The 17401-nt window shown below is 37.5% G+C and overlaps 1 protein-coding gene across 7 annotated transcripts in view; it reads left to right on the forward strand.

The window, feature by feature from the left end:
• The window catches only part of CCSER2 (coiled-coil serine rich protein 2), a 60497-nt gene that overhangs the window by 20110 nt on the left and 22986 nt on the right, over positions 1–17401 (forward strand). For all 7 annotated transcript variants that reach the window (XM_014882332.2, XM_088168820.1, XM_014882334.2 and 4 more), the window contains exons 4-8: positions 6888–6978; positions 9935–10097; positions 10714–10900; positions 16213–16296; positions 17059–17145. In XM_014882332.2, the coding sequence (XP_014737818.2) occupies positions 6888–6978; positions 9935–10097; positions 10714–10900; positions 16213–16296; positions 17059–17145 (612 nt within the window). The remainder of the gene's footprint in view (positions 1–6887; positions 6979–9934; positions 10098–10713; positions 10901–16212; positions 16297–17058; positions 17146–17401) is intronic.

Genomic DNA, 17401 nt, shown 5'->3' on the forward strand with positions numbered 1-17401 from the left:
TTTTCATTGGAAGCTGCTTATTGGATGTTGCTGTAATTGGTAGCCTCTGTTTAAGCTCCTAAATTCATGTCCAAGCTCCAGGCTCTTTTGTTGCAATATCTTCATGACACGTTCCATAATTGGATGAAAATTATTCTGATTTACTTAAATTGTACTGTTCTAATTCCATAGGTTTAATTTTTCCAATAATACAAGTATAGACATCTGTGGCATTTGTTTTTCATCTTCTTAATTTCTAAGAAGCCTATGCCTAAAAACTTACGTTTGGAAAACCACTAGGCTGCTTGGTTCTGATTTCAAAGCCTCAAAAGTCAGTGTCATCTTTTTGCCTTTAATCTTCATTATGAGCAGATAATATTTGTGAACATACTGAAATAATGGTATTACTTTAGTAAAATGTATTACATGAGTAATATGTCCACCATTAAGTTTGTAGTAGAAAACTACAATTGCTATGAAAAATTCAGTCTGTATATTGTTGCTTGTCAATTCAGAACTAAGAGCACAACCCATTTCAGTTGTGTTCTGTCAGCTCCTCAGCCATCCCTTTGGTGGAGTTTGCTGGCAGGCAGTTTTCTGTTCATGGCAGAGAAAGGAAATGTCATTAGATTAGAGACTGATTTTAGAGCGAAAATAGCCACCATCTACTGTCCCACCTCTGCTCCAGTTTTAACTTCAGAGTTTAACTATAACAGCAAAGGGAGGTGGTGAGAAACTGAATAACTTAATGAGATGGCACTTCTGTCTGTCCTGTGTTATGTAGGTGTCCCTGCTGTCAAACATTATTAGTAAGTTATATGACTGTATTAAAGTTCACAAACCTCTTGTGATACTGGTCTGAAAGGCATGACATTTTGTGAACAACCTTTTATGGCAAATTACCTTTTTTCCTTTGGGATGGGAAAGTTTACATGCCTTGGAGAGATGCTTCCTTCAGAACTGACACAGTAAATCTTCTCATGCTGTTTTGGCTGGAAAAGCCGAGGAAGGCAATTTCACTTGTACTTAGGTGTTCTGTTTATGACATTCATTAATTACACCTTTGGATTTGTGTTGTGGAGAGAGTGAGAGAGTGTGGCAGCTGCTGTGATGGTATGTTGTTAGCAGCTCATGGAGAGATTGGTCAAAATAGAATCACTCCAAAGTAGTTTGGAAGTATTTGAGGATTGTTTTGGTTTTAATTAGAAACAAGTATATTAAGCTGGCTTTGTAAGGATATTAATGCTGTGTAACGTGTCATATTCAGGTTACTCCAAAAGTCTCCCTAGGGTGGAATTAAAATTCTTGCACATAGGAAACAACGGAGTTCCTGGTACAGCCATGCCCATGCTGCTCCTCTCAGGTTATTGTTTAGTTCCTTTCTCAGCTGGGAATTATTTAAAGCATCTATGTTTTCCTTAAACCGAACATCGTACATTTAATTCAAGTGCAAGTCAGTGGAGTGAGAATCATCCGTGATCATTTCTGCCGGTTAAGAGTAGCTGTAGGAATTGCACATTGCTTAATAGGGTAAAATGCTCCATTGTTGGTTAGATAAACTGTAAAAGCAATGCTGAACCTCTGGTATTGGCAGCCTTTTTGTGCAGAGTGGAAGCAGTGAGTAGGAAGAACTGCTTTTTCTCCTCCCCTGCTCTTCCTCTGTCGCTATTTATGCTCACTGCTGACTGCTTTCTGTGATTGTGCTTAAAAGTAAACAGGAAACTCTATTTAAAAGCACCAGCCTATTAAAAAAAAAACCCAGAATAGAAAATCTTCTTACATTTTGCTGGAATTTTATAGAAAGATAGTTACAATGCTTCCCCGTTTCAGCTTTCCTCATTGCTGGAGGCTAGATGGCAGTCAAGGAATGCTGTTTGTGGCAGTGGGTGTAGCTTGGGCAGGGTGTTTCAAAGTGCTGTTGCTTATGAATTGGTGAAGTCTTAACAGAATGGCTAATATTTCTGGTTTTCCTCTTTCTCTTTTTTGTGTTGTGTTATTGAATTTCAGATTTTTTCATTCAGTTTCACATATGATTTTATGTTAAAAAAAATTAAGAAAACATCAAGTATAGATACTTTATAAAACTTAAGCTAATAATAAATTTCTCTATACCTTCAGTAAAACTAGGTAGAACATACAATGCCTCTACAAAAATGTTTTCAAGAACAGTAGATCTTTAAGACCATTCTACTTAACAGTTAAACCAAAAATGTTTTGGATTTTTCAAACCAAGTTCTTGTTACATGTGTTGTCATAGCAACCTTCAGCTATGGAGCATGGGCAAAATTACAAAATACTTGTTCATCTGTTTGGCCTAAGTATCTTTAATATGACTTGTACAGTGTTACTCCTTTCCCATAATTTCTTTGGTAACCTACAGAGTTCTATCCCACCTCCTCCCTTGGTGATTTTCTCTGTTGTAAGGACTTCATTTTCAGTGGGTTTTTCTCTTCAGCCCTGTAGTGCAGTATGTGCTTTTCCCCTGTCTGTTTTCTGCCTTCACTTAAGAGTTCTATTCAGTTGCTATAGAATATTGCCTTTTTGGAGACTTCCTATTTCTTTATTTATCTCTACCTCGGATGTTGTCAAAGGCTGAAAATAGCATGGAAAAAGACCCTGGAGGTTTCCCTCTTTTATTCTGTCAGCCTTGACTTGTGTTTGACTTTGGCAGTTATCCTTTAGCTGCCCTTCAGGTGACTGATTTACCCAGTCTGTTTTGTGTTTGTTTTTAAAAGCCATTTCCTTTTTTTCATTCCTCAAGCACCTGATTTGTTAGTTTCTGTGCTATTCTTGAATGCTTCATTTGAGTTTTCTGGCCAGATTATCCTGTAATTCTGTCCCTTTACTCACACTTACCTTCTACTGTTTTATCCTCATCAAAAGCAAGACCTGAGTCACTAAATCAGTAATAAAAACAATTAGTTATTTTCTTTTAGCTGTCTGCTTCCTAAAGGTGGAACAAACAAATGAAATCTGAGATCATGAGTTATGGAAACAGGTAAAATGCAGTTCCTAATACTCACCACCAGTTCACGACTCACTCAGAGCAATGGCTTTTCCTGCAAAATATCCTAACCTGGCATTGGTACTTAGAGCTCAGACTCTTCTCAATTCTGGTAACGTTCTCTGAAATTAGTTGTTTGAGGGCTTTGCATTTCTGCACTAACCTCAATGTCTGACTTAATTTTTTTTTTAAATATCACTGAAATATACATTGTGTTATAAACTTTCACTGGTCAACATTTTTGTTTAGTAGGGAGAAAATGCAGATATCTGTCTTCTATTTTGGGCACTTTATGCTTTACTTTGGTTGCATTATAATCTTGCAATGCTTAGTGCAAGATGTGGCAAAGCTGAGAATCAGGCCTCTTGCCTAGGTCCAGCTGTTAAGCTAAACTGAACTCAGATTTGTTGGTGGACTGAAAAATAGTGCTCTTCAATTTAAGAAAGAGCTTGTGATGCATGTTGCATGAGGAATTTTTGGAAACTGAACTTTTTGAAAAGAATATTTTGCACTCCAGTTCTTTATGGTGAGCATTATTTACAATGAAATTTTAAGTTTTGCTTCAGCAAAAGCAGCTGTTCTGCACAGACTTCCCCGATCTTCAAAGCAGTGGTCTTGATGTTATTATGCCTCTCCAGAAAGAGGTGCTGGTCTCCATGCCTCCAGCAAATTGGGATAAATCCCAAGCTGTTGTGGGTGAGCTGTTGATGTGTGCTTGCTGAACCTGTGGTAAAACACAGCATCTGAGGACAATGGCTCCAGAAGGGATTTGCAGAACCTTGAAGTGAACTTGCTGAAAGTGGTATGACACACATGTGGTGTGCCTTGCCCTTTTAGCCTTTTCCCTTCTCCTTATGCAATATGGGGGTTCCCTGCTATTGGAGTGCTCGAGTTACTCAGTTCTTACACCAGGACTCACAGATCATCCATCTCACCTCATGCTTTCCCTGTTCTATTGCAGGAAGCCAGCAAAGCACCACTGCCTGTGTCCAGTGAAAAAGTTTTGTGGAGAGAGAGCTTGGGGACAGCACTGTAGCTGGACCTGGGATTTCATAGTCCCAAACTCAGTCTCTTCCTAGGCTGTATCGGCTTGAAAATTTAATGCTGAATCAGCCTTGTGAAAATCACACTCCTTTTAATATACATTACTCTTTCCACTTATACAAATAAAATGGGATTCTTCCTTTTCTCTAATTTATATTAATTGCTGCAGCATGTAATATTCTGTAGGGTTGGAGCTGATGCACTTTGAAAGAATTTTTTTGATATCCTGTTCTGCTTGAGCTCATTGCCCTGAAACACTTAATGATGCTAATTGCTGTTAAGAACACATTGTTAACTATGTTATTCCCATGTAATTACCTGCAGTTTCTTATGCAGGAGATGGAATAACAGTGGAAGTATCTAAATTTTACTCTTTTTAATACACTAATGTGCTGATGAAACATTTACTTTATCTTATGGCTGTTTCAGGATGACATTGCTGACATCTATTTGTATATTGTGTTTCCCAAGTAGCTCAGAGGGGAAAATGCTTGAAGTGCATTCACACATGCCCAGTGATTACAAAGTCTTGGTATTTGCAGTTGTGGGAGTTTTTTTGTAGCATGGAATTTCCTTTTCTCAGTGTGGTGAAGAATGTGTAATTAGGGAAGCATAATGAAATGTGCTGTTGACAGGAAAGTATGTCTGGAATCTCAAATACTGACCTTCTATGACACCATTAGACTTCCAAAGTTGTGATTCAAAGATAGTAAAGTGGCTTATCTAGGTTTATTAGTAAACATTCTGGCATATTATGTTTTTATATTGTGCATTTTTAAATGCATTTGCACAGTGATGGTAAAGCTTTTCCACTTTCTTTCGTGTTTGTGGCCACTTTCTCCATTTTATTTGTCATGCTCATTAAAGTTCTTGCAGTAGAAGAAAATAATGCTTGTTCACACTAATTTGGAAGATAAAAGCATGGCATAGAAATAATTTATCAACTAGCAAACCAAAACTGCCTGTAAAGCATGCCTGTATTTTGAAGAATTGTTTGAAAAAATATGCATTACATTAAAAACTCCTGGTTCCTGGAAAAATGTAAATAAATGGAAGCAAAAGGAGCAAAAATATGCAGGCATTTTGTTGTCCCAAATATCAAATCCACGTTTCCTTTAAATGGCTTCCATTTTTTGTGAAGCTTTTCCGTAGTTGGATTTATTATTATTCCCAATGCCTTGCTCTGTAGGTTTTCCTGTTTTTTTTTTTTTTTTTTCCTCCTGTAAATGCATAGAATGCTATCTGTGGACAAAGCAATTCAGATAGGACTTCGAAATATGACAAAAACGGGTGATTTTGTCTCAAGTATTCCATCTTTCCTTTATATTGCTCATGTTTTACAAAGTGTATATTAACTCTTTTCACCTCACACTCTCCCTCCTAAGTCAATAAATAACTTGCAAAATGTTTAATATTCTGAGTCACAACCCAACCCCCCCCCCAAGAATCTTAAAATATACTTAGCTCTTGTCCCCATTTACAATAAAATACACTAGTGCTTTGTGAGTGCTGTAGGAAGGCTGCTGAAGAACAGCTGGAGCAACATTTCAGACAAATGCCTGTTCACGTTCTTCCTTTTCACCTGTGCATCTCAGCAGATCTAACAAATGATAGCCAGCAAAGCGGGGGTGGCTTTGCAAGGGAATATTGTTGTGAATTGTGTTCATAGCCTGTATGCCAGTATTCATTTAAGTATTTAATGATCATGTTACTATGAGAAATAATTATAAAACACTTATTTGATTTAATATTTGGTAAATTATTCAATATTGATGCCAGGCATCACCTTTAGGGGTGGCTGATAAACCTAAGAAAAATGTGTGTTTCTGCTATTAGGAAAGAGGCCAATGTGAAGTGCCTGAGTCTGGTCTCAGGCCTTAAAGGCATGACTTTTACTGGGAATTCAGGAGTTGAAGCTGGATATCCATAGAAGTTTCCTCAGGCTTGCTCTGTGTGATAGTCATTGGTATTAATAGGTTTAGTTTTCTTGGAGTGATGGAGTGAAAGGGTGTCTGGATTTTCTGCCCAGGCTGCTGTGGCTGTCCAGCAGTGCTGGCAGTGTCTGACTGTGCCCTGAGCTGGGTGTTCCACAGCCTTGACCTCAGTTTCTCCTCCTCTTGGTATTCTTAAAGCAAGAGTGTCACTCTCTGTCTTTTTAACACTAACTGGGCTTGCTTAAAAATTAAGTATTGCAGTCCTTTAATATACCTGACTATATTTAATATGTATAATTCATTTAGCTCTAACACTTCATAGCATTTTTCTTGTGCCATTAGCATACCCATGCAATGTGCTGGTTTGTTAGTCCCTTTAGGAGCAGCTTTATATGAACCACAACCTGAAAGGCAAAAAGAAGCTGAGTTTGGTGCCCGTAATAGTGTGTGTGAAGCTTTGTTTTCCCAAAACGTCAAGATAACACAGGATTCTCTCACTTCCTTTTAATGAAAAAATCTCATTATAGCATGAGAGCTGAAAAAAAGGAATTTGACATCATCTCTTCACAAAGCTGTTTTTGAATTCCAAGTAAACAAAGTAGTTGAGTTTCAAAATGCTTCCAACTGTGGAGAAGGCAGGATATAAATGAATTTAAAAAGTCTTCCGAGTATTCCATAGGCATCAGGCAGAAAATGCTTTAATCCATCTTTGTTTCATGTAGCACTGTTACTGTGTCATTAGCAGGGGTGTGATGATTGCTGTTTGTATAGATGGTCTCAAATAAGGCTGATCTTCCCCGCTCAGGAGAGCAGGCTGCTGGTAACGTTGGATGTTTGCACAGTAAGAATGTAACAAAACTTTTTGTGGATGTAGGGTACATGAAGCCTCATGGAAGCTGCTGTATCTCACTTTTCCTTTTTTGCAGGATATCTTGAATAATCTTGATTCATGTGATCTTGAAGATGATGATCTCATGCTTGATGTGGACCTGCCTGAGGACCCACCTCGTGACAAAGGTAAGGCAGCCAGGCAATCTCACTGTGGAACTGCTTCATGGGCTTGAGAGACTTTTGAGTTGCTTTCTTCTGACTCTTGACATAATAAGTCAGTGCACTCTTCAAATTGGGGTGGTTTTTTTTTTAAGGTAACAACTCTTTCTTTTGTGAAATACAGGAAGGGAGATATTTCTGTTTTCCCACGTATAACTCTTACATTTGAAAAATTCTGACTATAGAAACGTACTGCCTTGAAAAGTGCAACCTTTTTAATACTATTTTTAAAAAAAATCGTTTCTATAGAATCAATGTCAATGTTTTAAGTTAGTCTTTCAGTCTCATGTTTCAGCTATATTTGAAAATGTTGGGACAGTTTTTTTTTTTAGCTTTGGTGAATGACAGTGTAATTCTTTAAGATATTTAATTGTTTTCTTCTGCAAAATTACAGTACCTCCTTATAAATATATATACATGTTAGGATAGCAGATGTAAAATTTAAGATATGGGTTTTCAAATTGTGTTTTATGTGCTCTTGCTTTTCGTGAGGATGCTGGACGACTTTTCACAGAGAAAGCAGAGGTACCTAGATGCCTCTGAAATAGAAAAAAATTCAGAATATAATTAACTTGGTAAAGGGAATTATGACTGCGGTTTTTCAAATCTCAGACTGGAAAAGTTTGAGGCATTTGCTTTGTTTATTCCTGAGCTACTCATAGGACTGAGTATTGTTATTATTATGAGCTGTTGTTATGTGAATAGGGATATTAGTTTCACCTCCAAGTTCAATGGAGGCCAGTCTATTGTCAAATGAACAGAAACACTGGAGCACTGTCAGGCCCTACTCAGTGCAAACATGCACTGACAGGAAGAGGCCTTTACTTATTTTGTGTAATGTTCAGCTGCTTGCTGAAGTTGGGGGAAATTTAAAGGTTTTTGAGAGTTCTTGTGTGTATGTTAGCTAGGAAGCCAAATTTCCAGTAAGTAAAGCACAGTTTTCCACCTACCGTGGTGGTGGCACATAGTGTTTTAACCTTGTGCATGTATGAAGTGCAGTGCTTAAGCTGTTAAATCTCAGAGTGAGTTTTTCAAAGTGCTTGTGTGAAATGATTGAGAACATGGCAAGCAGGCAGCTTTTCAACCCTGACAGGTATGAATTTTTTTACTCAATTAATTTTCCAGAATGGGTAGCAATGAAGCCTAAGGCATATTCTTTCAATAGGGGTAATTTAGTTCTGTTGGGGAAAAACTAAAAAGCTATTTTAAAGGGTAGATCAATTTCTCCTAAGTTTCCTTGTTTATGTGAAACATGCACTACATTTGCATCGGTAATTCCATTACAAATTATTAATTTAAAAACTGCTAGAAGGGCCTGTTTTTAAAGGTGAATGTTTGCCACAAAATCATATTAAGCTAATTACTCATACTTTTGACTTTTTTTAGAGGTTGGGTTTCCTTATAAAATTAATCTAGCATAAACTGGGTATCTCTGCTTTTTGTCTTGAAAATTCTGTCTTTTCAGCGATGAGGATCTGAAAAGAAGAATTCAAAAGCCACCTCCAGGTTTTCCCTTATGTAAACATGACCACTTGAAAAAGCAAAACTTCTCAGTTAATCTCCACCTGTCTTTTCTCAGTGTCTCAATATTTACTTTTCCAAAGCTGAAAATCATAATTGCTTGTAAACTTACCAAGGGATTTTGTTGTTAATTTTCGTGTGTTATGAGCTGTAGAAAGAGGCTGCTAAAGGAAAGTAAATCTTGAGTTAGTTAAGGTGAATAAGTTTATTTTATTATTAAATTTTTTGGTTATTTGCTAGGTGATAAAAACTGAATTGTAGGTATGAGTACTTTTTCTAGTAATGTTTAACAGCACTTTTTGCCAACACTTTTTCCGTAATTGTGTGTGACTTCACTGACATCAGCCTCTTAAGACTTTCCAGGTCCTCAGAAACTCCTGGTTTCACTTTGGAGCCTGGGATGCCGCTTGCCCACTATTTATAGCAGCAGTTCTAGCTCCACAAGTATGCAGGGAGTGGGGAGGGCAGTGTAAATCACGGGGTGACGCTGGGCTGGCTCCCAGCCCCACGCAGGCTGGGAAGCAGCAGGAAGGAGGGCCTGCTTGGAGCCCTGTGCGCAGCCAGGCTGGGGGCAGCGGCAAACACCGCTCCCTTGTGTGGAGCTGCTCCTAGCAAAGGACTCACAATGTCAGGAAAACTCCTTGGGTGAGTGAACGACCGAGCGTGGTGGCAGAATAGCCAGTCTAGGGCTGGTTTTGCTGCGTCTGACTGCCCGGGTAGAAGTTGTTTTGGCTTTCTCTCCGTCGTTTCCGGGCTGTTGCCAAATTTAGCATTTGTTCCCTTAAGACGTTTGTGGAATTCCTGTGGCTTTGCAGAAGTTGGTGCTTTAAAGAGATTATTTGGTTTCCTTGTTTTAAATCATTCTGGTTGTCCAGGTAAATACAGATTAAATGTCTCTGAATCTGAAAACCAAACAAGGTGAATAGGACAAGCTATATATGTGTTTTAAGTAACTAAACTGTTTCCTTTTGCAAGTAATCGTGACTTTTTTTACAATGTTGTCTTTCTGTGTTTGTGTATTGTTAGAACTTGTTAAAGGCCTGGAGTTGCTGTCAGAAAGAAAGACAAGAAATTGTTACTTTTAAATTTCTTCCATAATCTCTACCTCCTCCAAGTGATTTTCTATTTAAACTGGAAATACCGTTAAAGCTGGATTCTTTAGTTTCTGCCACAGGTTGATCTTATTCTTTTATCAAGTTTATATTTTCATAAAAATGTGACATTGTTAGACAAGTCTACTTGACACTTCTGAAATACATACTGTTTTGGATCAGTTAAAAAAAACAAAACAAACCCCACAGACTTTGCACTGCATCTGTTACCAGCACACAGTTAATATTTTATTTGCAAGGTCCTAAGAACAAGTCTTACTTTTTTTTTTTTAACATTATGCTCTCTGTAGAGGAATGTGAAAATATGAGCCGCTATGACAGACAAGACAGAAATGTGAGACAACATCAAGAGGGATTCTGGAAAAGAGCATCACAACAGCGATGGAATACACAGGAGCACTATCATCTTGGCCATGCTGACCATTATATCCATGGTAAAAATGATTTGAACAGGTAAAGCACTTTTGTATATCCTCACAAACATTTAAAGCACCAGTGAGCAATTTTTTTTGGCACTTAGGGGTGTCAAGTGATACTGAGTACAACATTTTCAGAATTGTTGTATGTCTGAGTGGAAGCACCACTGAGGGTCATAATTTCTTTTCAAAACTTGCACTTCTGTGTTCATTCCACGTACATGTTTCTTATGTTGATACAATATTATACATGTTGATTAAAATACCTTATGTGTTCCATGGAAAACCATTGCAATGTCTTGCTACTTGCATTTTTGGAAGTTTGGGCAGCTTTTTGCAGTTTAATTTGTTGGTAAAGTAAATGCAACCTTCTAGTCCTAAAAGGGTTGAATGACAGTTTATAGAAATTCTGCTGAACTAACTGGTTTTAGGGCACTGTAGTTTATAGTCTGAGAGAGGTCTCTGGGAGTGGAAAGGAGAAGTCTGTATTTAAGTGAAATAGCATTGACATTTTCTGATTTTTATTCTTTTATTTTCTGCTGTGTGCCACAGTACATAAGTATAGCCCACATTGCATAACACTTTCCTTTTTACCAAATGCTGTCTAGCTGCATTTTGGCATCTCTGTTTTTGTGTTTTGGATTTCTTTTCAGGGGTTCAGGCTACCTGGAGCCTGCAGTGGGTCCCCTGGAGAGCTGCAGAGCAGGCAGTGGCTCGCAGGCCCCGCGGGCGCTGGCGGAGAACACGGTGATGCTGGATGAGATGACCCTGCGGCACATGGTGCAGGACTGCACCGCAGTCAAAACCCAGCTCCTCAAACTCAAGAGGCTGCTGCACCAGGTGAGCTGTCCACAGGGACTAAAGCTCTGAAATAAGCTGGGGACTGCACCTAGATGGGCTTACGTTCTGCTTGGCTTTATTAGGATGTTGGCATTCATGTATACATTGAATTACAGAGTTCCAGAAAGTGACTATACGTTTTATTGCTGTTTCCAATAGCACCTTTTCTGCCTTGTCAGCGCTTTACTGACTACAAAACATACTAAATACTAAAATTCTTAATAAATATTTATTCAATATTAAATTTTACTTCTCTGAGGAAACATCAAAACAGAAAAGAAGTGGGTATGAAAACCAACTTTTTTCCAGTAAGATTCAAAAAAGCTGTGAGTTTAAAAAAAATTAAAAAATACTAAAATTGATTCTATTGATGGAACTTGCATTGAGCAAGTCAATGGTAATAGCTTTTTCTTAAGGCTTTGTTTTCCTCATTCTTTCCATCTTTTTTGTGTAATTTGACAAGAAGCTTAGCAAATCCTACTGGGTCATCTCTGTTGGAAGTGTTCAAATTTAACAAATTTCATAACAATTTCCATGTTATGAAATTGTCATAAACTTTTAAGGAGCTTTTTCAATGCACCTCAAAACTTGGCAAGTTATGGGAGCTGGTAAACTGCTAAATGACTCAGCAGAAGCATGGCGTTCAAAATATGGCTACAAAAATTCCTTTGTTGCCATAATAAAAAACAGTCCATGAGGCTTTCTTTGGAGGCATACACAGATTGGCATTGAAAAGTGTTTGTGTGATGTTGTCTTTTAATACCCAATTCATTGCTGTTCTTTTCTAATAGGATAATGTAATGAAAATAACTTCGTGCTTTTAAAGTAAGGCACTAAAACAAAACACAACGTAACAAAAAGCAAATCATCCTTGGGGCTAATTCAAGGGTGTGATTGTGCCTTTTAGAAATGTGAGCATTTGCTTCCTGTGCTAACTGAGATGTATTCCTGATTTTGTTGGGGAAAAACAATTGTAACGAAATTAATGCAGTGTCAGAAGGGGAAGTTGTGTTCTTAGAACCTTATATCTGAGTGGTGTGCTGCATAAACTGTGCCCCCAACAGCCCCAGGCATTAATAGAGAGGTAGCAGGGAACCTTTATCTAGGGCTTTTAATACCTTTAACACAAAGACAATTTGGCAACTTGATTATCTGTGTGTGTGGTTCATGGTGTAAAAGCTTGCACATTACAGCCAAGTACTGTGTTGCCCTGCAGAGTATCATGTGTAAAATCCTGATCTAATTTATGTTATAGCCAGGTTGCAGAATAAAAACCTTGACTCAAGTAGCTCAGATTAACTTTTTGAAGAGAACTTAAATGCACAGAATGAAGCACTTACTCTTAATATGTCTATGTTTCAAAATTTACTCCTCGTTTTGACAAGTGCCTGATCCTTCCTTCCTGTAACAGTGAGTTTAGTAGCAGCAGGTATTATTCTTCCCTTCAAACATTGTCAGGCATACTTGGCTGTATTTTCCTGACCTAAACCAACCCTGTTTTGACTCACTGCTTCCAAAACTCGTCACTGGACTTATGAATATTTATTCTACTCTGCTTTGTATAATCCAGTCTTTTAATCAAAGAACATGAATAGTAATGTAAAAGTAAATTAGCCCACTACAGAAGGGGAAACTTCAGACCTTTAATGTAATGAAAAAATATTTCATACAAGTTTTGCCCTAATTGTTTAGCAAATTAAGGTAATAAAGTGTAAAGCCTTTAGAGTAAACATCAAGTTTCATACCAACTGGAATGAGTAAAATGAGTAAAAATACCACAATTATTTTTTACTTCTTGAACCAAAATATAGTTTTGAAAACAATTAGTTGAACTTTAGCAGTCTGAACTGTAAACTAGGACTGGAACATAGGCAGCTTCTTACAAAATACAAAAAATCAAGGTACAAAGTCAGTTGCCTTCAAACTCCAGTTGTATTATGGAAGCAGAAGTTCTTCTGTTAGCTCCACCAATATTGCACATTTAAGTGTATGTGTTGCCTTTCTCCAGTTGTGACATTCAGCAATAATATTTAATTTGGATAGGGAGAAATAGAGCTGTAGTCAGGACTTAGGCACGAGGTCTCAGAGGAACAGTTACAGTAAAATAGGAAGAGTTAGTAATTAAATTCAGTTTTATACAATTATCTAATCAGCCATAGTGTGACTTAGTGAGGAGCACAGCACGTAATGAATGTATACCTAGCAGATTCCTGGGGAGACTTAATGTGCTGTACTAGATTCATTGCTGTGACTGGAGCTCACATAACTGGATATAAATTAGCTGGAGTATTGCTAGCAACATAGCTGCAGCACCGTGAGGCTGGTGCTGCATTCCCAGTTCAGCTTGGAAAAGTAAATAGTTACTTGGGTACCAGAGCCTTGGCTGAGCTCTGTGTGACCAGGATGGCACAGGTACATGTGGCAGCAGAACATGTGCAGACTGCTTGCTCCTCACACACTGCCATCGTCCTGTGCATTCAAACACTGAAATCAGCAATAGGAGTCTCTCATACAGAGTTTAGAAAATTTTCACAGTAGTGTGTATAAGCTTCTCTGACTTCTCAGTAATGTTATACTAATCTATATGGAATGAAAAATATAGCTTGTTCCTGTACTAAATGCAGCCATATTTGCAGGGGGGTGTACTGCTGGAGGGCGTTCTCTCTTTAATGCTTAACTGGAGTGCTAACTTTGTATTGTAAGAAGAAAATGTTTCGGAATTTGGAATTCTAATTCTAGTGATAATTGACATGTAAATGTTAATGCCTCTTAAACATTGAATAAGGTACTTTATTTGCATGTTTATTAGGAAATAACTTTTCTTCTGATCTTAACAATTTCTTCCTCTTCCTCAATTAATTCCATAAACTTGCTGCTCTGGGTGGATGCTAATGTGTTAATACAATTTTAAATAAGATGGTTCTATTTCTTTTGCCCTAGAGCCTTTGATCTTGGCAAAGATTGAGCATCCTCTGTAGTATCCCAGCAATGGTTGCAGCTACCCTGTCTTACCTCAGATCAGCACTTGCTGCTCTTATAGGGAGGACTTGAAACATGAAGTAGTTCACAGAACTGTGAGCTCTGTGAAGCTCTTTTTTCTGTGGGAGGCAGGTTTACTAAAAAATGTTTTGTTTCAACTCATCTTTCATGAATGGAAATGAAATTCTATTTTTCAAGCACAGGTGTTCACTGTAACTTATCAGATATGGCCTATTTGTATGAAGATATGTGAATGAAAACGTGAACCATGCTGTGCAAAGTTGTTAAATACATCAGTACATTCTGTTGATGTTTTAGATCAGTAAGTCATTTGTGTACCTTCGAAATACATATTGTGTTCTTTTCTTTTTGCATCTGGTGAGATCCACAGGAGAGGTTCATCTTTGTTTATGAGAAGCCTGAAGTTAAGAAAGAAACAGACTTAAAAAATAAGATGTTTTTGTGTCATGCGTTAAGTTGTATAAATTGTCCCTACAATTATTATTTTTTACTAGCCAGAAAATAGTTCACCTCAGTGACTTAATTGTGCTTGAAAGAAACAGAACCAAAAGAGATGAACAAACAATAGCAAATCAAATTGGCAAATTTTAGGTTCAAGCCGTTATTTAACTGTCAGACTGTTGCTGCTGACAGTGTTTGACAGTGGGCACTGAGATTGACATGGCCTGGATGAAACTGCACTCAGAATGCCAAGCAGGCAGCACGTGAAGAGCACCCTCTGCTTGATGGCCACTTAAATTCTGCTTGCATCAGTATAGAAATGCCATTGGCAAAGGAGCCTATTCGTACTGAATAAAGCTTGGAATTGGGAATCAAAACCTGGACCTTGGTAAAAATTTGGTAGACCTTACCACTGCTCTGGATAAGTGATTATACCAAAATAAATAATGTATTCTGCTACTGTAAAAATCTTAGAGGGAGCAGTTTTTTTATATTACCTGTTGTAGTGTGATGTGCAATCTGGCGATACCTTTATAAAGTTAATTGTATCTTTACCAAAAGCTTTAAAGCATATGTTCTCTCCAAATTTCCAAATTTTATGATACCTTGGTATACTTTGTAGTATTATTTCTAGCCTACCAAAAATAGCATACGCATACAAGCAGGTGCATTTTCTTTGCTAATTCTATCATCTTTTTGATAATTCTAATATGTTCTTTTTTGTGCTGATTTCTCCTGTTTCATTTTAGCAATATAATGAGCAAAAAGCACAACAGGACAGGTTTCATAGATTAATCTTAGCATGTGTTTAAATGGGGGCTTGAGTTCCCACTGATAGTGTTAGAACTGTTTCTTTTTCAATTATGCTGTGTTCTCTACATGTGTACTGAGATAATTATGACAGTGGTGAGGGAATTGCTGCAAATGACCTTTGTCCCTGCTTTGCTGGTGAATGAGTCAGGTGTAGCACAGGCCTGGAGTACTGATTTAAATCACCAGGGTGTGTGTGACATACTAACCTTCTTGGCAATTAGGTCTTAATCTGCTATTGTGAAATGTTTTATTGCTCCACTTCTCTGCTTTTTAATAGCAGTAAAAGGTATATTGGAGGTACAGAGCTTTGAGAAGCCATGCAAGATACTTTTGCTTGGAATAGTTTGTCTAGTTTTGTATTTTTTCCCATTCCCATGATGACTTTTTTACAATTGTAACTGTGATCATCTATAGCTTCACGTCTGAATGTGTGTATTTGTTTGAATAATTGCTAAAAGTAAAATGTTGGTGAAATTTGTTAATTGGGGAATATAAGGCAAATATAAAATACGATATAAATATGAAAAAAAAAATTGTTAAACTGTAAGTAATACTAGGATTCTAATTCCTGCACTTTTCCTCTAGCATTTTAGAAATGTTTGTGTTTTTATGGTATTATTGTGCAAATTATTTCAGAGCACTCTGTTAGAATTTATCTCTAACATGGAGTGTAAACTGCTGCTTCATCAGTCTTTCACTTGCTGGCCATGGGCCTGGAAGGGATAGGCAGCTACTTGAGAACTGAATACAACTGAGTGCTGGACGTGTAAACTTGATTGTTCTCAAAATTACCAGTCTATATAAAAGCCCAAGAAACAAAACAAAAAAAAATCAAAAAACCGACAAAAAACCCAAGCAAACCAAAAAAGCATCAAAAAACTGAGAGATGTAAAGTTATATCAAGCTATGGAAATTAAATATAAGTGTCTGTAGCATGGCCCTTACTTGGGCATTGTACACAGGCTGCAGCAAGGGAAGATTTCCTATAGGGGGAGAAAGGAAACTTGATCTTTCAACAAGTAATTCAAATTTGTGTTCTTGTTTTTGTCCCCTGGTAGAATGATGAAAATGTGTCACTCCAAGATATCACATTTTCAGTTCCATCGAGTCCAGAACCACAAGAAGCTGAGTCAACTTTTAAGGTAAATGGCATTCATTGAGTCTAAGGAATAAGAGATGCAAACCTGTTTATATTTAGAATACACACCCAAAGCTTGTGTGTTACTGAAGTACTGCTTCCTGCTTCTTTCTTTGTTTAAATGAACCCCACAAAGTCAGTGGCAAGTTTATTGTTTTAGAATGGGTATTAAAGGCAGAAGAAATCACAATAGGTATTGCAGATGGGATCATCTTTTAGTTGCAGACTTGTAACATTGTGTTTTCTATGGTGGTAAGCTTTTGTAGTATGGCTTGACTCTTATTGTAAAATGGCTATACAAAGATCACTAATTCTGTGTTTATGAGAGGGAAACAGTGCTTACTGGAAATATAACAAGGCTATAAATATTTCATGAAGTTATAGAACACTTAAAATCTAATGTTTGTTCTGAGTTCAATAATTTCTGTTGTTGATAAAGAGGACTGTAGTAGTGTTTGCTGACTGGGCATGTTCAGCTACATAATGTCACTGGTTTGCACAACAGATGAATTACTGCTTCAAAAATGCAGCTGATTCACTTACCCTGGAAACTCAGTGGGTCAGCTGAATTTGGCCTCTTAGAGACTTTTAGTCAAGTTTCTTCACTCTTTAGCCTGTGTGCCTGCAACCCCTCTCTCTGTGTGAACAGGAGGAAAGCATGTGCTGTGTCACTGCCATCCCTCCAGGCATGTCTGATCTCGTATGTCCTGTAGAGGTGTTGCTTTAGATTATGCAGTCCTTACAGAAAACCACTGTTCTGTTGCAGATGGATGATCTGCTGAATGAGATCAGGCAGCTTAAAGATGAACTGAGGAAAAAGGATGAAACAATCAACCAATTAGAGCAGCAGCTTGTAAGTATAATCCAAAATGTTTAGCAAAATCCCAGGTGTGCAATGCAGAGTGCATCTTCAATAGGCAGTTCTGATGAAGGCTTTAAGAGAGCTTAGACAGCTGATTGTTTCCTGCATTTCCACTGAACAAAGGTAGGTTTGGGTTCGCAGTTGTGTTCTGGGATCTTTAATTCCATTAACCTAGCACTAAGCAAGGATGTTTATAATGCTGTTGAAAGTATTAATTTCCAAAACAGATTTGAATAATAAAATAAAT

Source organism: Sturnus vulgaris, chromosome 8, assembly GCF_052056855.1.
Source record: "Sturnus vulgaris isolate bStuVul1 chromosome 8, bStuVul1.hap1, whole genome shotgun sequence".
NCBI lineage: Eukaryota > Metazoa > Chordata > Aves > Passeriformes > Sturnidae > Sturnus > Sturnus vulgaris.